The 24,481-nt window shown below is 48.6% G+C and overlaps 1 protein-coding gene across 4 annotated transcripts in view; it reads right to left on the reverse strand.

Moving 5' to 3' along the window:
* Positions 1-24,481, reverse strand: part of POC1A (POC1 centriolar protein A) — a 79,115-nt gene that overhangs the window by 13,244 nt on the left and 41,390 nt on the right. For all 4 annotated transcript variants that reach the window (XM_032290071.1, XM_032290073.1, XM_032290070.1 and 1 more), the window contains one exon: positions 6,698-6,841. In XM_032290071.1, the coding sequence (XP_032145962.1) occupies positions 6,698-6,841 (144 nt within the window). The remainder of the gene's footprint in view (positions 1-6,697; positions 6,842-24,481) is intronic.

Below are 24,481 nucleotides of genomic sequence, written 5' to 3' on the forward strand. Positions count from 1 at the left end.
GCCTTCAATCTCCATCCTCTTTGAGAAGGGGGTGCTTTCTGCTGCAACTGCAGACGGGATAGAAGATGGAAAACGAGAGTTTTCTGCCAGACTCCCAAGGGAGTTGCCATCCAGTCACCCTACAAACATGAGCTTGCCCGTTTTTGAGTGCTGCTCACAGGCTGCATGCCATGAGGGAGGCAGGGTACTGGCCCTGACTGGCGACTTGGGGAAGATGCAGGCTCCCCATCCTTCCATATTTGCAAAGCCAGAGGTGCCTTTGGGCAAAATGCCAAAAATAGTAACAGGGCTGGGGAAAGGCCAGGGGCCCAGACAGACATTTCCCCCAGTCCCTCTGCTACCAAGTGTGTCCCTGGCACACACCAGTCAGTCTTGAGTCCCTTGTCCCCCAGGAAGTAGCCTCTTACCAGAAGGAGAACAAGCCTCTTGTTTCCAAACCCCTACACAGAAGTTCAGCCTGTCCTGAGTATGACTCTGGCCCAAGGGGCAGCCATGCAGGTCCACAACAAGGAGGGTGGCCACATCCACTCTGGACCAAGTAGGTGAGCTGGCTAGAGGTGCTGATGCAGAGAGAGGGCCCATCTTGCAGAAACAACCCACCACCACCCTTATGGCCCTACCTGCAAGTGGGAGCAGTCTCAGGAGGGCTGCACATGCCTTTCTGGGATCATGGGAAGACGCACCGGATGACTTTCGCTCTACACTCTCCCAGCAAATTCTGTCTGGCGCATGTGGGAGGACTGATCCCCAGGGAAAAGGGTGAAACTATAAAACTGGGGGTCTGTTTCCATAAGCAACAGCAAGCCCTCCCAGGAAAGAGGGATAGAGACAACCCCAGAGAGTGGTGAGGCAGCTTGGCCCACATCAGGGCCAAGTACTGCCACCTTCCCCGCCAGTGTGGCACCAGATGCCTCAACTGAGCAGCCCGTCAAACAGGAACTTCCAGGACCACCATGGGGTGGGGGACAACAGGTTTAAGGTATCTTGAAGCAAATAAGGCCATTGTCTATTCCCAAAGCAAACAGGCAAAATTCCTTGGCCTTGCTGAGTTAGGACAGCAAAACGCAATGACTTGAACATTTAAGAAAATCAAACGCCAAAGAGACCCAAACCAGCAGGGCTGGCGGGCCTGCTCCCTGCCTGCTCCCCACTGCATGCATTTCAAGTCCCAGAGCCCAGCAGCCTCCATGAGTCACAGGAACTGGAACGTGACATCACAGCATTGCTGTGGCCAGCCTGAAACACTGGGTGCCATAAAAAAACAGTTGGAGCAGGAATTTCATGGCTCGGTATTTTTAAAAAGCAGCAAGACGTGAAACTGGAGTCAAAAATAACTTTGCTGTGGGCTTCTGAGGCAAAACCACCAAGCCACGTGTCGGGCCTGCACCGGGCCCCCTCACAGCAGCCTCCCCAGCTCCTGGGTCACTGTCCACACCTCCGAGTTCCACCCCCTGCCCTATGGAAGACCCAGGGCCTCTGCAAGTTCCAGACACCACCGGAACCTCTGTTACTCCTGATGACAGCCAAGCACTGTACAGCAGCCCTCTGGTCTCTTGAGGGTCTATGAAGGAAGCCACGGAGCCAGCATGGAGGTGAGCTCCACAGCAGTGCTATTTGTGGAAATAGCCTCTCCCTGCTCACTGGCAAGTTTTCCGACATCTGTGAAAAAGACCCCTAGATCACCTGGCAGCACCCCCAAGAGCACCAGGGTCAGGGCCAGGGCCTCTGCCTGCACACACACTGAGCGCTCATTCCTGAGCAGGTGGGCCTCGCAGCCTTGGGGTCCAGCCTGGAGTCCTCTAGGGGTGCTCAGAAACGAGCAGCCTGGCCTGGGGGCAGGCAGATGAAACAAGGTCCCTGGGGAAGTACTGCACCCCCCCACCCCCCAAGAGGCTGACCTCTGCTGCCCCCCCCATGGGATAGACAGACAGAGGGGCAGTGCTTAAAATCTCCCCTCGGTGGAAAGTCAAAAAGAGGCAGTGCTGGGTCTGAGCAGCTGCAGCTTCTGACTCCTGGTCTGGGTTTTCCTTTGGACCCCTTGGGCCTCTGGGCTCAAGCCAACTTTCTCAGAAGACTTGAGGCAGGCCCAGCAGGTGAGTGACCCCAGGGCAGCCACAGGACAGGCGTGTGCTCTCTCCAGAGGGGACAGGGGAGGGGTGGGTCTCAGGACACGTTCACAGCAGGGGCCTTGAACCTTGAGGGACCAGTGTGCCATCTTTCAGTGGGGCAGAAAGCTCACAGTACATGATGCCCACACTCCTGACCTCAGGCCTAGCAGCTCCTGAGAATTCCCATAGGGAGCTTGAGGAACAAAAGGTCCTCCTAAGAAAATCTTCAATTCCATTGTTAGAAAATACATGTTCCCTAAAAACCATTACAATAACTACATTCAAAAAACGGCTGTCACAGGAAGTACAATACACATCTTTGAAGAGCTTCCATCTTGGCCCCTGTTGCCTAGGTCCAGGTTCAAAGCTCTAATCTAATGGGCCCTATGACCCATGCCTGATTTTTAACAGCGTCTATGTGCACCCCAGTGCCTCTGTCACCTCCTGTGTCCTCCACCTTGCTGGGGTTGGGGAATGACTTATTTCTCCCCTCTCTTATCCTCCTGCCTAGCCAGGTACTAGAGTCTCACTGGCAACTCAAAAGCTTTCCTGGGACTTTAGTCCAGCGGTATGGAGACTATGGAATGCCCACTCCTGTCATTCCGGTGCCACCAGCCTGTTCCGGTCCTTTCCCATACTGCTCCCCAGAAAACATCACCCACTGCTGTGCTTCACAGAACAGCTGGCACCAGTTTAGCACACCCAGTTAACCAAGGGCCGCACAGCAGAGCTCAGAGGACCCAATGAGGCATCTCTCCCTATTTTACAAGGGAGGACACTGAGGCTCTGGGATTGACATCACCTGCCCAAGGTCACCCAGGTGATGAGTGGTGGAGGTGTGCCCAGGCTGATGGGCAGGTGGCTCACTGGGTGAACAGAGCAGCCCTGAAACCCAGTGAGGAACAGTTGTTCCCCACAGCTGGTGGGGACATATAAAGCTGAACAATCCCCAGCTGCTCAAAGCATGGTATCAGCTGGGATCAGGGTCCCGAGAAGCTTAGTGAAGAAACCAGTGATGCCCCAAAGAGTAAGCTCACTGTTTGCTGGGGCAAGGAGGGGTTACCCCCACACAGGGGCAGGCCAGGGCAAGGGTGTGTATGCTCTTTGGCTGATGACCTAAGGGGCTCAGCCTGCTGGGTTCTCTGCTCACAGAGCCCCCGGCAAGAACTTCTGGCCTTACCTTTCGGGAAGGTCAAGTTTAGTTTATAGACTTTCTTGATGAAGACATCCCTAACTCCACCAAAACTGGCAAGGGAAGCTGGGGAGGCTCTGACCCACAGTGGTTGGGATCAGGATCACCTGGCCTCCTGGAGAAGCCCCAGGCTGGGTGGACACCGAGGCTGGCCCAGGCACAACAACCCATTGTTAACATGTTATCTGCACCTGGCATGATGCTGCTGCCAGCCGCCAGGTGGGAGGATAAAGTGAGGGCCATGCGGGGAAGTCCCTGCAAAGTGGCAAGCCTCAGCTAAAACCAGGAGGATGGCAACTATGATGAGGATATAAGCTCCACACTCTGAGGACTTTCCTTCTAAAACAACTATGTGGGGAGACCTAAAGACTGCACCCACTCAGCTTGCAAGGTCACCCCAAAGTCTATTTTCCCCATATACACTTTTGAAAAATAATGTAAAAATTTTATTTAAAAGGGATTCATCAAAAAGTAAAACACCAACCCCATTTCTGGAATTAAAGGGTTTCTGATGCTGCCCACGGCTGCTGAGCTAGGCAGTGGGGAAGCCAGGCAAAGCTCAAGCCACTCCTCTCTACTGGCTCACTCAGCTTCCTGGCTTCCAGGCCTTTCCTTTACAGAGGAGCTGCTGAAGGAGTCACCCTAGGAAGGACTGAGATTGAGTCCCTGACCCTCAGACTGATGCCAGACAGGCCACAAACATCCACAGAGGTGACCTCGCCACATGGGGCCATACCAGCCTGTTGAGCAGGAAGGCTGGCTTTGAAGACTGTGAGCCTCTGTAAAAGGGTGTCCTACCCAGGGGCTGGAGGCTCTGTGACTCACTCAGAAAACATCCCTGACACCGCCCACTGCATCCCCATGGCTCTCCCCTGGAAGGATGTTCTGCAGGATGGAGGCCTGAAGGACCCGGAAGGCAGCTTCCCTCTAAAGTAGACTTCCCCGTGGGGGAGGGAAGGGGTAATGGCGGGGATGGAGGAGAACAGCACAAATCACATGGATGACTCTGTAGTAGGAATCAGTGTTGGGGTGGCTGGGCACCCCACCCCTCTAGAACACAAAGGCTCTTCAGGACTGGGCAAATGGTGAGGAGTGCTCGCTGATGGGGTGGCACCTGAGACCAATATCCATAGAACAAGTAGGAAGCCCAGCTGAACAAGCCGCTTGGGAAGATGGATGGTGGTGGACGCCTGGCACTAAGCTTCAGGGGAGGGCCGGGTCAGTCTGAACCAACAGAGGGGGTCTGCTGTGGGCCTGCCTCTGCTGGGCCAATGCCAAGGGAAAGGCACGGGGAAATTTTCAGACCCTGGTGGAGATCGCTCTGGCTGTGGCTGGAACACCTCAGCTAAAGAAAGCCCCAACTCCAGGAGATAAAGGAGGGCCTGGAAGACAACCAATAGGCAAGCCCGAGGAGAACTGGGCAGGATTCGCACAAAGGCACTATGCACGGTTCTGAAAATGGGTTGAACTTTAAGGCCTCAGCTGGCGCTTCATCTGTGGAACTCTAGTTTCCCTGGGACACATTGAGTCCATTAAGAACATTCCTCACTTTGTAGCATCCAGAAACACAGACATTGTCAGTTTCGCAAAGCAGGTGACTAGCTGATATTGTTGGCATCTGGTTGGGGGTGGCCTGCTGTTTGGAGTTGCAAACAGGCTGAATGGTGTGAGGTAGGACCAGGGTGTCACAGAGGGATTGAGACATCCAGACACCCCGACATGGGCCAAATGCCACAGGCCACAGGCCAGCCTTCACTTATTCTCTGTGATGCAAGTTTCTTAAAAGTTACTATCATACTCCTAACTGTGAACACATAACAAAACCTTCCATGTGCACCCCTAAAACACAGTGACAGGAAATGTTTTTAGTGTTATACTCCTCTGGATCCAATGAAGCTATTTTTAACCACCTTCTCAGACTTAATTTCCAATTTTATCCTATAAAGTTCTAATTGATTCCACCTCCCCTAATCTCTCACTTGACGAGGCTGTGAAAAACATTAGGCAGTTGCTGACGGGTTTGAAGTGGGGCGGTTTTTTAAGTCTTTGCATGCTGCTCACATCTCTCTCAACACATGCCTTCTTCTCGGCTTAGCAGGCTCTCAGCAAGGTCTGTACACGGTGCCCTGGAGTCCCACAGCCCCCAGTCATGACAGCTGGCCTTTCCCATCAAGAGTGCTTTCTTCAGTGGGCCCAAGGTGTGCTGTCCTAGCTGGGCTCTGATGACACACCCTGCAAGAGCTTTTCTCACTTAGCCCATTATCCCAAGCTGGGGAAAGGATACCATGCCATCTCAGCTCCATTTCCGTTAGTGACATCAAGGGTCCTTCATGTCCTCCATGTGAGCTGGACTGGAAGCCACTCTTCCTGACTCCACACCCCCCATCCCTTTCTCTTCTCCTCGTGGGCCACATGTGTCCCTCATATAGCCTCGCTCTATCCATGTGCTGGCATGGCAGAGGAGGATCTGCAGAGTCCCAGCCTGGCCTCAGGAGCCAAGGACACGAGGCTAAATCCTGCCTTGCCTCCCACCCCACCACCACATATCCACATGCCAGCCACCTGGAGCTTCGCTCATTCGCTCATGCCCATGGCCTTTCCAGAGCCGTAAGCAGGCCACTCCCTCTGCCAAGACCACTCTTCCTCCCTCGAGTGAGATGGCCCTGCCGGCATGCCCCTAGTGCTGGCCACCACCTCTTGTCAGGACATTCTGCCCTTACTGAAAATGCTGCACGAGCTTGTGTTATGGCTGCCAACCTACGCTCCAGAGGGCAGGCCCCATATCCATCTCAGTGACGAGGGTGGTCAGGGCCACAGCTAACATTTATTGAGCCACTACCTAGAGCCAGGGATGGGCCAAACATTTCCCAGATTCATCTCCCTTAATTCTCACCATGAACATGGCAGCCAGAGCCCACAACCACCAGCACATTACAGATAAACATACCAGGGCTTGGAGAACTAAAGGGATTTCCCCAAGGTTTCTCAGAGGATATAGAAAGGGCCAGGCTCAAACTCAGAGCCTAGGCTCTCAGAAACCCTGACTCACTACTCAGTTCCCTGGTATGCCCCTACAGTGCCCATCTAGCAAAGAGTGGGAGGAATAAATAAACACGGTGTTAATTTCAAAGCTCTGCAGCAGCCCACGTCAGCTCTGAGTGAGCACACTCCAGTAGGACCTAGCATTGGGGATTTTGGAATCTAGTGGCCTGGCCAGGGCTTGGATGGCTCCAAGAGCCAGGATCCCCAGGAAGGCGCTGCAATGTCATTAATCTGAACTGGAAAACAGGTCCATTATAATTATGTTTTTTAAAAATCCAGCACCTGTTGGCCAACTTCAAAGGGTCCAAATGCGGGATCAAGTGTAGATGACGGGAGAACCCACAGCGCGGCCTACCTGAGTGAGGACATCCAGCTGGCCCACGATGTGCTCCAGAGTGCTGGTCAGCGTCTGGGGCATGCTCACGGGCTCCTGGGGCTGGCTCTGCACAGACTCCACACTCCTGCCTCTGCCTGAGGGGACAGGGAAGTCCACTTCTGGCTAAAGACAGAGAGAAAAAAGTCCCTCAGTCTATCCAATGCTTGGAGAAATACTGAGAGGAACAGCCCCTCCAAAGGATTAAAGGGGAAACCACCAGCAAACTTGAAAACGTAAGCTCCAAGTGTCAGGGAGAAACGGCAGTGTGATGGCATTCCCACATCTGAGTCCACACGCCCACCTTTCCAGGCAGAGGCCATAAGTGAGGTATGGAATCAGAACGCCCAGTGGTCCAGGCAGGAAGGGGCCTGAGGAGGTGGTCAGGTGGGCCAGTGAGTGGCCTCAGCCTGTTCTTGGAGGCCTGCAGGGAAGCTGGCTACCCACCATCTCTACAAGCAGCTGGCACCCACCACCAGGCATCCAGGAGAGTCCAGAGATGCTGAAGCCTGGCCTGGGCCTGAAGTCCCTCCTCTTCCTGGTCAGCTCAACTCTAATTCCCCACCCTCCACGGGGATGCGCCAGGCTTCACAAATGCCTCTCCCAGGGCCCAGGAGCTATGGCCCAGAACTTGGTGGGAATGTGGGTGGTGGTGAGAGAGGGGTGTTCCAACCCCACCCCAGCCTAGATCCCCTAGAAAAACAAAGATTTCTGTGTGCATGTCCCAGGCTGGCAGGAATCAGAACTCACAGGACAGGCACCCCTGGGCTGCTTCAGATAGTACTCCAGGAGGTGAGGAGCTTAGTGTTTCTGCCCAAGGCCCTTCAGCCCCCAAATTCAGAAAAGTCAGCCCCTTGCTCTATGCACAAAGGCTTCTGTGGACCTAGGAAGTGCTGTGCATATGTTCAGTAGGCAGGATCCTAGAGCCATGGGTGTCCAAGGGCAGGGCTGCCAGATGCCCCAGTTCTGGTCTTAGCACCCGCAAGTCCTCTGTGGACTTGTTCCCTGTGGGAATGCAGCTCAGCACGTGGACCCTACCTGCATGTTTTCCTTTATTAGGTAAGCATTCTATTCTCATAGACCACAAACTTTCAAGGGCATGCTGATTTGAACTTGGAAAAGTGCAGGCCCTCATGGTGGCTACAGGAGAACTTCAATGAGACATGAGCCAGAGGGATGTTCTTGAGAACATGAGCAGCACCATATCCACACGCCTATTGCCAGCATGTCGGCCACTTCTGTGGCCATTTCACAAGACTTTGGCCATCAGGGCTGGGTCTCTTCCAGTCCTTCAGGAATCAACGTGCTTCAGATCTCAATGCTTACCAAGAAGCCCATCCCAAGGCCAGGCGTGGTGGCTCACGCCTGTAATCCCAGCACTTTGGGAGACCGAAGCAGGTGGATCACCCGAGGTCAGGAGTTCGGGACCAGCCTGGCCAACATGGAGAAATCCCATCTCTACTAAAAATACAAAATTAGCAGGGTGTGGTGGCACATGCCTGTAATCCAAGCTACTCGGGGGCTGAGGAAGGAGAATCGCTTGAATCCGGGAGGCGGAGTTTGCAGTGAGCCGAGATCGAGCCATTGCGCTCCTTCCTGAGCAACAAGAGTGAAACTGTCTCAAAAAAAAAAAGAAGAAGAAGAAGAGAAAAGAAAAAAAGAATCCCATCCCAAAAGGAAATTTCAGAAGCCCAATAGCCCAGCCAGGATAGACTTCAGCCCACGACAGTGGCCCCCAGACTAAGGCAGTTCTGTCAGGAGACACAGCAGAGTTCAGTGGTTGAAGGCTGGTGACTCAGATAGTCACTGACCAGCTCTGGGCCTCCACTTCTTCATCTACTAAATGGGGATGATGACTGGGCCAGTCCTTCAAATGGCTGGCCTGTAAGAGGCGCTCATTGGAAGCCACCAGCAGGCCTTTCTTGAGAAATGTTCAGTGCTGTGCCCATTCCTTCCAGAGGACCCCCTAACTTGTAGACACGCACACTCTTCCACTGGAGGAAGGGTGTGAGCAGACAGCTCTTCTGTCCCACAGCCAGCACTGTCATGGAATGGGCCAGCGACTGGTGCTGCTGGCTGCCTAGGAAGGAGGGAATGGAAAATCTGAGTGTTCCTGCAGAATGGCCCAGAAATGGACAGCGCTGAGCTCAGCCTCTGGAAGCACAGTGGATGCTGCAGGGAGGCAGGGTGAGTACCACTGACTTTAGCAATAGAAACCCTCCTGGATGAGCCAAAGCTGAGCCAGATCTAAGGGAGTATTAGACAGCAGCCACGGCGCTCCAAGCTGGAGAGGTGGCCTTTACAACGGAGGGTTGCAGCAGCCACCATGTCTTCCCATCTATACCACACTTTCATAGGCTGTCTCCACTTTACAACAAAGAGAACTGAGGCTCAGTCAGAAAATGACTGTCCGAAGGTAACGAGTCTCGCACTCCAGGGCTGCCGTGAGCCATTTCCCTGTCTCCTTGCACACTCCCATCAGAAAACATCACAGCACTTAACACTCCACCAGTCCAGCAATCGCCATGGTTTACTTGGCCTCCACTGTGTGCCCTAATTTAATGTCACCTCCCTTGATACATGTCACCTCACTTCATCCTTATGATGGCCCTTCCCAATAGGCATTATTATCCTTACTTTTCAGATATGAACACGGGCTCAGAGAGGTTAAGTAACTTGTTGTAAGTCACCCAGAAAATGCCAGAATTAGAATCTAAACCCAAAGTGCAGGCTCTTCCTGGACATCAGACAGACTCTGGCAGGTGACATTGGCTGTAGCTGGGCTTCGCTGTGCATAGCTCCTCTCCCACGTCCCTGTGGAGGCCTCTGAATCCTGGGTCTAATGCTTTTTGCGTCACTTCCCCAACCCAGCTGCTCTGGAATGATTGCCCAGCACAGAGCTGAACTCAGAGCAGGCCCTCTACAAACACTCGACACCTCAAAGAGCAGAGCCCACCAAGGTGAAATTCCTGTGTAGGGAAGCCTCCCTACTGTGTGCACTGCAGCAAAGGGCCAGTGTCCTGCCCCTCATGGCTCTGTAGCCACTCACCTGCATGCCAGCATGCTGGAGCTGTGGCATTTCGTGAGAGCTTGGCAAATAAGCAAGAAAGCAGAGATAAGAAAATGACACGCAAGAGTGGGAAGAGACAGTCATACCAAAGCCATGAGTAATGACAGTGGTAGAGTAACCCAAGCAGCATTTAAATGCAAAAATCACATCAGTATTTTGTCTGTTCAACATCAGAGGGTCCTAGGGGTTTTGCCTGGTGGTTCTCAGTTAAGTATAACATGAATAAAATTACACAAATAGGCCGGGCATGGTGGCTTATGCCTGTAATCCCGCCACTTTGGGAGGCCGAGGTGGGCAGATCAGTTGAGGTCAGGCATTTGAGACAAGCCTAGCCAACATAATAAAACCCCATCTCTATTAAAAATACAAAAATTAGCCAGGTGTGGTGACGGGCACCTGTAATCCCCAGCTACTTGGAAGGCTGAGGCAGGAGAATCACTTGAACCCAGGAGGCGGAGATTGCAGTGAGCTGAGATTGCACCACTGTACTCTGGCCTGGGTGACAAAGGAAGACTCCATTTCAAAAACAACAAAGTAATTCTCACTAAAATAACAACAAAGATTAACTTACACATATACCTGTATAGATCTACATCAATTCAACAACATTTCACTTTTGCCAAATATAAACATCTTAATACCAAAACAGGAAAAGGTGACTCTCAAGAGATGGCTCTAACTTTAGGAAATATCATGTGGGGTCTGCAGATGTCTCTTCTCATGCCACCCTGGGGTGGGACTCTGGGCTCTCACAGTCGGTTAATGTGTTGCCCACCCCTCAGTTCCTGTTTCTTCTGCTGCCTGCCTTTCATACACCACCAGGAGCTCAGCACTTCACGCACAGCAGGAATTGCCTAAATATATATGGCTGATGCTCAGCCACCCAGATACATGAGGAACCAAGCCATAACATTTCAGTAAAAACAAAAAGGAACAGCTTGTAGATCTTCCTTGTGACAAGAAATCAATCCATCTGGGGTTGACTTCTTGACAGTTCTCTGAATTGATCATGGTCTCACTCTTCCATCAAGATACGAGTATGGATAAGGAGATTCTGCCTAGGATATATAAAACTGGGGAAAGTGTTAATTCCGTCCTAACAAGAAAAAGACTGACAATCTAAAAGAACTTTTCTTAAAGCAGAGAGATGAAGTCACAGAGCAACCAGTAGACTGGTTTTCCCATCTATACCACACGTTTTCCCATTTTCTAAGGGAAAATACCACATTGTCTTTCCTTTTCTAAGGAAAGACAGACACTTCTGAGGAAAACGGAAAGTAAGCATCAGCTGTGGGTCACCTATGGTAAAGCATGAGGAGAAGAGATACCAAGTGCCATACAAGTGGGCAAGTTAGTTTTAACAAACTGCTCTGGAGACCAAGTGTAGACTAGGGTAAGAGTGCAGAACCCCCAGGTGCCATAGACACAAGCAGAGCTTGCACCCATGCACAGGTTCTTCTCCACAGACCTCCACTGGGCTTTCATGACTAAAGATGGGGCAGGGCAGTAGATGGAAGAAAACCATCCTTGGAGGTGCAGGCCTAGAGGAGGGGAGTGAGCAAGAAAAGGTATGAAGCCCTGCCAGGACCTCTCCCCTGTAGAACAGCATCCTTAAGCTACTAGGGAAAAGCAAAGATAAAAATACCTCCTCCCTTGAGGGAGAGGCAGGGAACTATCCTGAGCTGAGGTTATCAAGGTCTCCTTTGAATAAGGGAGGAGCAGGACCACTAAGAATATCCCACTTTTGAGATCCAGGGAGACAGAGTCTGACTAAGACTAAAGCTGGGTCAACACAACAGAGTCATCCCCCCTAAAAAAACTAGCAAGCACCAAGCAATAAGCAACAGCAGCCTATCTAGGGAGGAGGGCCAAGAGCATGGAAAAAAGCATGCCCCTCTGAGGGGCACACCCACAGGGCAGGCTGAAAGGTGAGAAGAAGATGATTGAGGTACATTAGATAACACTAAACTAAGCTCAACTCCTGACAAGACTATTTACCTCAGTAAATAGGACCTTACTGTCCTAAACATGATGCCTGGCATTTAATAAAAGACTATGAGACAAAAAAAGGCAAGAAAACAAAACAAAACAAAACACTGTCAAGAGACAAAGCAATCAGTAGAAGCAGATTCAGATGACCTAGATGTTGAAACTATGAGATACAAACTTTAAAATAACTATGATTAATATGGTAAAGGCTCTACTGAACAACACACATGATCAGATGGAGAATTTCAGCAGAAAGGTAGAAATTAGAAGAGTCAAACAGAAACGACAGAAATAAGAACCCACTAACAAAGAATAATGGCTGTAATGGGCTCAATGGGAAAATAAATTAGTGATCTTAAAGATAGATCAATTCCTCAAACTGAAACACAGAGGGATAAAACAGAACAGAGCTTCCATATGCTATAGGACAATATTGCTTCTAACCCATGGGCAATTGGAATCCCAGAAAAAGAAGAGAGAGAAATTAGATATTTCTTATAATACAAATTTGCTGATAAAAAAAATTGTCAGCTTTGGTTTGTCTGGGGGCAAAAAAAAGGTCTTTATTTCCCCATCATTTCTAAAATATTTTTGCTGAGTACAGAACTTTGGATTAGCAGTTTTTCTTTCACACTTTAAAGATGTTACTCTTTCAGTTTGTATAGTCTGATGAGAATTCTTCATAATTCTTACATTTTGATCCACTGCATGTCTTTTTTTTCTCTGGCTACCTTTAAGATTTCTTTCTTAATCCTTGGTTTTCAGAAGTTTGAATATAACTCATCTAGGATTTTGTTTTGTTTATTTATTTTTTGAGACGGAGTTTTGCTGTTGTTGCCTAGGCTATAGTGCAATGGCACGATCTCAGCTCACTGCAACTTCCACCTCCCAAATTCAAGTGATTCTCCTGCCTCAGCCTCCTGAGTAGCTGGGATTACAGGCATGCGCCAACACACCTGGCTAATTTTGTATTTTTAATAGAGACAGGGTTTCTTCATGTTGGTCAGGCTGGTCCCGAACCCCCGACCTCAGGTGATCCGCCCACCTTGGCCTCCCAAAGTGCTGAGATTACAGGTGTGAGCCACTGCACCTGGCCTTGTTGGGTTTTGTTTGTTTGTTTTAAATTCCAGCTTGTTCTCTGAGCTTCTTGGAACTATGGTTTGATGTCTTTCATTAGTTTTTTTTAAAAACTCTTGGCAATTATCTTTTCAGTAGCACCAAAACGACATTAAGTATATATTATTAACAGTTTCCTAGGGCTGCTGTAACAAATTGTCACATTTGATGGCGTAAAACAACCAAAATTAATTCTCTCAGAGTTCTGGAAGTCTAAAGTCAAGGTTCAGCAGGGCCGTACTTCTTCTGGAGGCACTAAGAGAGAATCCTTCCTTGCCTCTTTCAGCTTCTGGTGGCTCCAGAATTCCTTGGTTTATGGCTACATAACTCCAGTCTCTGCCTCCGTCTTCACATGGCATTCTTCTCCTTTCTCTGTGTGTCTCTCTTATGTGTGGTTCTTCTAAGGACACTTGTCATTTAATTTAGGACCACCAATCCAAGATTATCTCATCTTGAGATTCTTAATTACACCCATAAAGATGTTTTCCCCCAAGTAAAGTCATCTTCACAGTTTCTGGAGGTTAGGATATAGACATATCTTTCAGGGAGGCTCCCATTCAACACACTACAAAATGCTTAGGTATAAATCTAACAGCATATGTGCAAAATGTATATGTTGAAAACTACAAAACACTAATGAGAAAAATCGAAGACCTATACCAATGAAGAGATACATGGTATTCATGTATTAAAGGCTCAATGAAGAAACATACCATGTTCATGTATTAAAGGCTCAATGTTGTTAAGATGCCAATATCCTCCCAAATCACCTATAGGCACCAAGAAGTTGATTCTAAAATTTACATGGAAAGGTAAACGAACTAGAAAAGCCAAAACAATTTTGAAAAAAAGAACAAAATTAGAGGAGTCACATTACATGATTTCAAGACTTAGCCTAAAGCTACATTAGCCAAGACACTGTGGTATTGGTAAATGGACAGACACATAGATTAATGAAACAAAGAGAATCCAGAAACTCTAGACCAATATCTGGCCAATTAATTTTTAACAAAGGCACACAAACAACTTAGTACGGAAAAGTTAGTATTTCCAACAGTTGATTAAACAACTGGATATCCACACACCAAAAAAAAAAAAAAAAAAAAGAACTTTGGTACATACCTTCCACAGCATACAAAAACCAATTGAAAATGGATCACAGACCTAAGTGCAAAATCTAAAACTGTACGTCCAGGTGCAATGGCTCATGCCTGTAATCCTAGCACTTTGGGAGGCCGAGGCAGGTGGATCACCTGAGGTCACGAGTTCAAGACCAGCCCTGCCAACATGGCAAAACCCCATCTCTACTAAAATGCAAAAATTAGCCAGGTGTGGTGGCAGGCACCTGCAATCCCAGCTACTCAGGAGGCTGAGGCAGGAGAATTGTCTGAACCTGGAAGGCAGAGGTTGTAGTGAGCCAAGGTTGCGCTACTGCACTCCAGCCTGGGCAACAAAGCGAGAATTCATCTCAAAAAAAAAAAAAAAAAAACCCTAAAACTATAAAACTGATATACATTTTTCCTGTAAAACATAGAAGATCTTTGTGACCTTGGGTTAGACATATTCCTCAGATATGACATCTGAAGTATGATCCAGAAAAGAAGAAATTGATAAAATGAACTTCATCATAATTCAAAACTTCTGCTCTTTGAAAGACACTGTTAAAAAGATGCTCTATATTATTAATCATCAGGGGAATGCAAGTTAAAACCACAGTGATATACAACTATATGCCTATTAGAATAGCCTAAAGGTAAAAAAAAACCGATTATGCCAAGTGTTAGAGAGGAGCTGGAGTAACCTGAACTCTCATATACTGCTGGCACAAATGTAAGACGGCACAATCATTTCTTGAAAACACTTTGACAGTTATTGAAAGGCTAACATACACCTATTATATGTCCCAGCCATTCCACTCCTAGGTATTTACCCAAGAAAAATGGAAGCATATTTCCATAGAAAAATATGTACATGAACATTCACAGCAGCTTTATTTGTAATAGCCAGAAATCGCAAATAGACCAAATGCTTACCAATTGCTTACCAAATTTGTGATATATCCATTTGATGAAATAAAAAGGAATGAACTACTGATACATTTAACAATGTAGGTCAATCTCAAAATAATTAGGCTGAGTGAAAGAAACCGGACCAAAAAAATATATAACTGGATAATTCCATTTATATCATATTCTAAAACATACAAACTAATCTATAGTGACAGAAGGCAGATTAATAATTGCTTGGGACTGGGGTGGAGTGAGTAGATTGACTACAAAGAAGCAAAAAGAGAACATTTTGGGATGATAGAAAGATTCTGTATCTTGATTGTGGTGGTGGTTACATGACTGTATCTGTCAAAACTCAGAACTGTTTGCTTTCTAAAATGGTGAATGTTACTATTTGTAAATTAGAAAGCGTAACTGAAAACAAAAAACATGTTGTTACAACTGAAATGTCCTTAGGAGACTAGCCTACCCATCACAGGACACAGTTGACGCCACCCATCACTGCCACTCTGCACTCAAGGTGAAAATCACCAGCTCTCCACCGGTTATTACCAATGGGCCAAACCTAAGGCTGAAGACTCCAGGTGAGGCCCACAAAGGCCACCATCAGTCTGGGAATTAACGGTTTCCAAATGCAAAGCTAGAGAGTCACAGCTCAATGCAGTTCAATTCCCCAACCCCCAAATTCCAAGTGGGATTTGAGAGAGCAGCAGACATCCCCAGACAGGGTCTCCCAAGCAGCAGCTGCCCAGTCCATGGAGTGTCAGGTCTCTGCTGCTTAGGAGTCTGTACACAGCTTGGCAGTCAGGAGCAAGGTCTGCACACACCTGGTCAGCAGGCTTGAGCAAAGATGTAACACACCCCTCTTGGGGGGGTGTGTGAAATGGACAATTCTTAACATCTGCTCAAGATGGAAATTTCTTCTTTTCTTTTAAGTTCTAACACTGGACCATGCCCTTTGCCCAGCCTGCTTCTGAAACTGAAACTCTGTAATAAACAGAAGTGTCCAGGAACTGGTCCAAAGCTTGATTCTAGGCAAGAGAAGGGAGAGAAGGTGACCTGGGGCCAAGAGCTGGGCTCTCTCACGCACCCTTCTTGTACAGACCCAGGTGAACAGCATGTCTGGTTACTGCTCACTGAAAACCAAAGCATGTCACTACATTTCCAAAGCAGGGCTGCCCTGTGCAAAACTGGAAAAAATGGATATAAACACACCCCTATGATTAAATCTTTTCAACTTAATCTTCAATTGAACTGTTCATTGTATAGCCTGCTGATTGTGGATGGGGAGACTCACAGACACAGATGTTTCTTAGTCCTGGCCTCAGGCCTTTGACTTTGACAATTTGCCTTCATGAAAAGTTGACAGGCATCCATGTCTGTCTGCCTCCATGTTTGCTAAACCTGCCCCTGGGGAGGGAAGCAGGGAAAAGCACAGAGCTCACTTGGGCTCAGCCTCACGTCCATCTTCTCAAGGTGAAAGGCACGGGTGTTTTCTCAAATCAAAGCTCAAAAGAAGCCTGTACTGAATTCACCATGCATATCTACAGACTGGATACACTGCAGGCTCATTTGCCCTGTAATTTAGAGTTCTGGCCTAGAATCCAAGGAGAAGAAACTTCTGATTCCAAACATAGCCCTGAACCCAAGAGAAATTCTGGTCTCTTAAAACAATCTAACTTTTGGCAGTCCTGCCATTGTTCTTCCAGGTAGCCTGAGAATAAGGGTGGGGTTTGGTCCCACCGCTGGCTTTCATCTAGAGGGTATGAACATGCAGGGTGCCTTTTCACATTCCCCATGCCAGACTGTGAGGAGGGCAGGTGCTGGGTCATCTTTGAAAGTTCAGAGACACAGGGCCTGGGAGTCCACACAGCAACCTTCAAACCAAATCAGATGCTCCACAACCACAGATCACAGTCAGGCCTCAGAGCCACCCCTTGACCTCAGGCCCCTGCTGATGGGAAACCAACAGGTGTCCTTTGCACTAAAGCTTGTGAAGGGGCTAGGTGCAGTGGCGTGCCCCCATAGTCCCAGCTACTCCTGAGGCTGAGGTGGGAGGATCACTTGAGCCCCGGAGTTGGAGGCTGCACTGAGCCACGATCCAGCCCGGGTGACATTGCAAGATCCTAGTTCTAAATAAATAAAATAAAAATCGTGAAGGGGTTGAAATGAAAGACGGGGAATCTGCATGCCTGACCAACCCTTGGATTCCGGGCCTTGTCACACACCGAACCAGGGCCACCTAGTTCCCAGGACCACAGGTCATCTCACAGTCCCTCCTCAGAAAGTGGTCCCTTTGAGGCAGGGACCACAGGTGCCTGTCATCCTATTTCACCTGGCCTTCAGCATGTGGGAGATGCTATATGCACAAACCAAGACTCCACTCTCCTCACCCAGGCCCATGGCAAGATGGAGGACCCACTCCAAGGCTGTGATGGCCACACCTGGGCTCGACCCCCATCAATCTGCTGACTCCCCAGCCTCTCTCTACAAGCGTTTCCAAGAATTTCCCCACACACAAGAGGGGTGATTTTTCAAAACAGTGAAAGTATTGCCTTGATAGGCAAGAAATGGAAAGTTACTTGGTGTCCAACATGCCCCCAGAAAGAAGTTGATCTGGGAGGTCTATCTTACTAAGTGACACACACAGGTGAGGGAAGCCGGGGAGAAGAGAATGAGATGCAGCGGGGAGGTGACAGCTAAGAGACTTCAAGCCAGTGGAGGCTGTGAGGAAGCAGCAAGAACATGCCTTGGCACAGTGCGGTTCCTCCCCTGGAGGGGTTCAGAGAGGGCTGGAAGACAACCCTAGCCTTTAGGGGCCGGAACCCTCCAGGTTGTCACACTTGTTACAGTGAGAAATGTACACGAGGGTCAGGGCAGCAAGGTGGCAGTGGGTTTAGGAACACAGAGGAGGGGCAGGTGGTGGAGGCGAGGAAGCCTCAGGAGGAAGTAGGTCCATCCTGGGCCAGGCCCATATGCCTGCTGAGTCTGTCCTGGAGTTCCTGGAACAGGTGCACCTCTGGAGAATCCTCTGAAACCACCACATAGGCAAGCAGGCAACCCGCCCTGCCCAACACCTGTGGGAGCACATTCCATCTCAACACACACGTGCTACCTTGAGGGCAGCTCTGGTTCAGTTCAGCTCCACAAACATTCCCAAGGGCTCATTCCGGGCTGGAACTGAGTATCTTAGGGTGACCTGCCCCCTACCTGGAGACAGAAATGCCTATCTTCCCACAGCACACACCTGAACCGAGGCACCCTGGGAGGGAGATCAAGGATTCTGATAAAGCCCAAGTACTGACTGTAGATTCTGCTTTATATTAAACTGCTTTGAACTAATTTTAGAATTGGAGAAGAGTTGCAAAAAATAGTATAGAGAATTTCCATATATCCCTCTCCCAGTGTTAATGTCTTACATAACCACAGGACAATGATCAGACCTGGAAACTAACACTGTGACAATACCATTAACCAAACTAGGGACCCCATTCGAACTTCACCAGTTTTCCTACTACTGTCCTTAGATCCCAAAGTTCCAGAATCCTACGGATGCATTTATTACGTATTTAGCCGCCTCCCATCTGTGTCAGTTCCTTAGTACTCCCTTGTCTTTCATGACCTTGACAGTTTTGAAGAATACTGACCAGTTATTTTATCAAATGCTTCTTGACTTGGGTTTTAGCATTAGATTCAGGTTATAAACGTTGGACACCACCGGAAAAGTGATGTACACACGATCACAGGGTTCATGTGCAAGGGCTTATTACAGGGAGTGTTGACCTTCATCGATGGTGACACTGACCTCCCTGCCAGGTTTCTCCAATGCAAAGTTACTACCTTTCCTGTGTAGTTAATTTTTGGGGACTGTGGATTTTTGAAAGGGAATGTGTTGCAGTCGTTACAAACTCTGTGTGTCAGCCCTGCCTGCAGCTGCCCCACAGATGAGGCATCTAATGAAGACGAGCGGCAGAGCCGACATCTCTGGGAGACGCCGCAGCTCTCAGTGACAAAGAGGAACAGTAGCGGTTTATTTATAGATCCACTTGAAGACAGCTCATTGTAACTACTGGAGTTGAATTTTTAAAACCTCGGAACAAAGGCTGGCTATTTTAAACTCTCCTTGCACTTAGTTCAATGGAGAGTGTTAGAGCCACCGACCACACCCCAGGCATCACTCAAGCTCCGTAATTCATATTTTGTGCAGCATCACAGGACACGAGCAAAGCCTGCCAACACAGATAAACAGGACTGGCTCTGCCCAACCCACAGAAGCAACGGGCCTCAGATCAGCCAGAGCCCTCCACCAACAGCCCCATGATTCCCAGGGAGGAGTTGCAGGAGGCTGTGTCCCACGGGGTCAAACAGCCTCTCCTTTCCTGGAAAATGAAGTCACAGACAGCTGTTATGAACCAAGGTTACATCACCTCTCCCCTTCCCTCACCCTGCAGGCTTCAAAGATGCCCAGTGCACCCCAGCAGATGCCTGCCCTAGGACAGCTGGCAGTAGCTGGCCCACCTGTACCTGACCCACCTCCAGGAAGGAGCGAGGAGCTCACAGTACCAAACTCTCTTGGAGGACATAGAGAGAGCGATGTCAGCCCAGATGCACCCCCTCCTGCAAGCCCAAGACAGCTTCAGGCCAAAGACCCCTCAGCTACTCAGTCTACCAGAACCATGGATGGGGGAGGGGGAAGCAGAGAACATAGGTTTTCCCAAAGCTTCCTGAATCCTTATTTGAGCAATGACACAATGTGGGAAAATGTGAATATAGACTAGATATCTGATATGAAGAAACTATCAATTTTGTTAGATGTGATAAGACCACTGCTATTATATAACCAAGAAATGGCCTTATTTGGAGTAAAAAAATCATATTTCTGGGATTTAAAAAAATACTCAAACTCTTTTTTAAAATGTGGGGAGAAACAGATGAAATGAGATAGCAGAATGTTGAAGCTAGGTGAGCAGTACATGAGGTTTGTTACATTATTCTTTTGTGCTAGCTTGAAATTTCCACAACACAAAGGTTTTTCTGTTTTGTTTTGTTTAATTAAAAAAAAAAAAAAAAAAAAAAGCTTCCTGGTGACTGAAAGGAGCTGTGGAGCTGAGACCAGGCAAGTGGGACTCCAAGAGGAAGCTGAGTGGGATCACCCCCACTCTGGTGTCCGGGGATTTGCACGCATAGGAAGCAGATGACTTTGTCTAAGTCCATGGAACGCTCTGACCAGCCTTTGGCACTGCTACAGAGAAAGCCCCTGATGGCAACGAGTACTCAGCGAATCCTGCAGCAATGTCCGGACCTTCAAAGAAACTAATTGTAAGATAATCTCCATGGAAACCATCTATTCTGATTTTTTTTCCATGGCAACCAATAAGAACATAAACACAAGCACTATCCAACACCCTTACACCACATGGCAATGCTGCTGTCCAATCTGGAAAATATAAACCACAAAGCATTTTTTTCCATTTAAAATGAAAAGAAGTTCTGAAACTTCTAGTCCAGGCATGCAGACTCTACGACCCTCTGTTGCCCTGCCACTGCCCACACCACCCCATGTCATCTGCCCCCAAACTGACAAATAAGGACAGAAGGTGGCTTCCTTCTTTTAGTCCAAGACCATCAAAAATGCCAAAAGGAAAGACAGCCCGCCTCTAGCCTCACACACTCAACTTATGCTGCCCACAGACATGAGAATGCTTTGACTTCCTGAGCATTTTTTATGTGCCAGGCACATACTGAGCACCACAGCAAGAGAAGCCCCCAGCCCTCCAGGGAGAAAAGTTAGGTTTGTAAATAACAGACAACAGGAGAGGAAGGCTGCTCCAGGAAGGAGAATGCTCTAGGCAGGTGGAGCAGGAAGAACTCACCAGCTGCTGGCCTCGCAAGGAAGGCTGCATGGAGGAGGTGCCATCTGGAAAGAAACTAAAAGGATGAGAGCAACCCCACTAGCAGTGGATGGTGGCCCCAAGAATCACAGTCAGACTTAAGCAATGGGTTTATTTCTACCTGTGGTTCATTTATTTCATTTTCAGGTTTCTGGGCTTAAAAAAATATAATGAAAACAAAAGAACAAAATAAAGGGGAAGAACGGTCCTTAAATGCCAAAGCCCTCAGTTCTTGCCCACCCTCTCTACTTTACAGCAAACAATTGTTACAAGACTCTTCTTGTGGCCTCTGTGGGCCCTCCTGTGGAGAGGTGACAATGGGGATCTAGATTGCCTGCCACCACCATCAGCAAAACAGCAGTGTCATAGCAGTGGCCCCAGTGTCTGAAGCAAAAGGTCCTTCGAGGCACACAGCCTGGCTCTGCTTGGGGCCATGTGTGCCTTGTAGGAAAGCATCACAGTGTTGAGACTCCACTGTCTGTCTTGTTACTCAGGTTCATTTCCCCACACGTACATGTGGAATCTCCAATAACCCTGGACCCAGGCTTTGGCTGCCAGGGGAAAAGGAAAATCCAAAACAGTTCTGGGACTCTTGAAAGAGATAACAAAGCTCTCAAAGGAGTGTGTGTGGGCCTGGGTTTATGTGCCAAATGTGTACTGATGCACGCAGAGCTGGGCCCAAGGGCCTCTAGGCTTTGTCTGGATTCCTCTCAGGTTGTTATGTCTTCATGATACTGTGATTGTCTTAATCTGCTTTTCCCTGGATGTCTGAGAACACACCGCCCATTGGTTTAAGTCAGTAAATAGGCCTTCCTTCCTCAGCATCATGCAACTGTCCTCTGGAGAGGCACCTGCTTGCTTGTGGAATGGATGGCAATTTTTCTAGTGACAAGAAACACCGTCAACCCCTAAAAGGGGCAGTTCAGAGAAGGGAGTTCTGGTTTCTGTTCCAACCTTGCCACCTCTACCTTAATCACTGTTTCAAGGCTTGTCTCTGCTCTCGCTACCTCGAGGCACCTCTTCAAGAGGCTCTGCAAATAAGACCTTCATCTGGGGGTTCAAATGTTAAGCCATATGCACCCAGGCCATCTCCGGCTCAGGTAGAGCCTCTCACCCATCAGCTTCCCTAAAGCCTAGCAGGCTCTCTGGAGATGGAAGCTGGCCTAGGCATCCACATTTGCAGGGTAAGAAGTAGGAGACAGGGACACCAACACAGCAGGGGAGACGCCAAGGGTAATGTAGGAGGCAAGTGGCCTGGAGAATGCAGATCCAAGAACAGGTGACTGAACTAATGGCAGGTGTGTTAAGGAGCAGGACAGGAGCTGGGACAGAACAACAGGCCTGGCAGAGGCCCATAGCAGAGCCACAGTGAGTTCTACCTTCCTTACTACTGATATCCTCAGCTGGTGATGCCTGCCTATCTGGTTGTAAACCGAGCCTTGGTAGATGCCTTTGGGTTTAAAGGGCCCACAGGGCATCACTGAGCTTTCTTTCTTTTTGAGACAGGGTCTCATACTATCACCCAAGCTGAAGTGCAGTGATACAGTCATAGTTCACTGCAGCTTTGAACTCCTGGGCTCATGCAATTCTCCCGCCTCAGCCCTAAATATCTGGGACTACAGGTGCATGCCACCAGGCCTGGCTGGGCTTTCTTAAAGGAGTGCATGGAAATTAGAACTGAGATTGGCGGGCACAGTGGCTCATGCCTGTAATCCCAGCACTTTGGGAGGCCAAGGTGGCCAAGATGGGTGGATCACCTGAGGTCAGGAGTTCAAGACCAGCCTGGCCAACATGGCAAAACCCCATCTCTACTAAAAAAAAAAACACAAAAAATTAGCCAGATGTGGTGTATGCCTTTAGTCCCAGCTACTCGGGAGGCTGAGACACGAGAATTGCTTGAACCTGGGAGATGGAGGTTGCAACGAGCCAAGATTGTGCCACTGCACTCCAGCCTGGGTGACAGAGCAAGACCCTGTCTAAAAAATAAAATAAATAAAATAAATAAAAAAAAATCAAACAAAGAACCAAGGTCATACCTTTTCACTCTTCTGGAAAGCAACACACTACGGTAGGCTCCGAGGGACACTGATTTTCTGATTGCCTTTCCTAAGCTGTACCCACAAGTCCTAGAAACTTCAAAGATAAAAATAATATAGACACCAAGAGACCCTGAAGCAGCCCTGACAGGGGTCCACACATAAGCATGCATGTGCACACACACAGGAGAAGGCATGGTTATCTTCCTCCAATTCCCCTGCCCAGGATGCCAGGGTCACAAGAGGCTAGACTGTTTTCCAAAAGACCAGTCGTTCTCCAAGTGAGTCCCTGGACCAGCAGCATCAACATCACCTAGAAATCTGTTAGAAATGTGAATTCCCTATTAAATCAGATACTCTGGGTATGGAGTCCAGCAAGCTATGTTTTAATAAGCCCTTGGAGTGATTCTGAGGCACACTAACGTTCAAGAACCACTGCAAAAGGCTTACTACAATAAACATCAAATGTTAAAAAGCCTGTCTCTTCACTATCACTGCCTGGAAAGCCCAACTAGCATCTCCTAATGGATTTCTGCAAATGCTGTCCTCATGCTTATCAAAGGCAACTCCTCCCTTGCAGAAAATATAGTAATTATTTAACATGTACCTGGCAATAAAGTCAGTGGTAGCCTCTGGAAGATAAAGGAGCTGGAACCTGCCCTGCGTCTGGGTGGCCCACTTCCAGAAGCACTGGCATCTTTGGTGCTCCTGGATCTTGCAAATGCCACATTACTCGCCAGCCACTAGCCAAGGGTGCTCTGTTTCAAGCAGGAAACATTCTACAAAATCTGTAGTTTGGGGCTGGGCGTGGTGGCTCATACCTGCAATCCCAGCAGCATTTTAGGAGGCTGAGGTGGGTGGATCACCTGAGGTCAAAAGTTTGAGACCAGCCTGGCCAGCCTGGTAAAACACTGTCTCTACTAAAAATACAAAAGTTTGCCAGGTGTGGTGAGGGGCACCTGTAATCCCAGCTACTCGGGAGGCTGAGGCAGGAGAATCACTTGAACCTGGGAGGCAGAGGTTGCAGTGAACTGAAATAGTGCCATTGCACTCCAACCTGGGCAACAGAGAGAGACTCCATTTCAAAAAACAAAAACAAACGAAACAAACCCTGTAATTCGGTAACAAATATTGAATCTTCTCTATTTCTAGTATCCGCTCTCTTCCTACTGAAACTAAGAAAGCCAGAGCACTTTCAATGAATTCTACTCAGATAAAGGTAGAGGAAAATGCAGCCCAAGCATGAAACAGGCATCTTGTCTGAAGGCCTCTGCCACCCAAAGCAAAGGCTGCTGTGACCTTCCTTCTGCAGGAAAGTCTAAAGAGTGAGCCCATGAAGTGAAAAATGCACGAAGGATGCAATACAGACTGGTGGAGAGACAGGGGTGCAGCGAATTGAGACAATCTGTCTGAGTTACAGGAGACACGCCACCTCAGGCTGGGCCCCAACCAGCGGCTCACACCAGCACGCTGAGGCAGCGCAGCTTTTACTGCCAACTAAATTCTTGAAGTGGCTCCCATACTAGTATGCACCTTCCACCTTCCTAGTGGGGCTACCTGAAAATCCTTTCCAGGAAAGACATGCTTGTAAGCTGCCTGTTCTCATCTCAGGAAGGTACCTAGCCAGATCCCTGCCATCCCCCATGCTGTGCCCT

Source organism: Sapajus apella, unplaced genomic scaffold (genome assembly GCF_009761245.1).
Source record: "Sapajus apella isolate SASKATOON/1434 unplaced genomic scaffold, GSC_monkey_1.0 scaffold23, whole genome shotgun sequence".
In the NCBI taxonomy this organism is placed as follows: domain Eukaryota; kingdom Metazoa; phylum Chordata; class Mammalia; order Primates; family Cebidae; genus Sapajus; species Sapajus apella.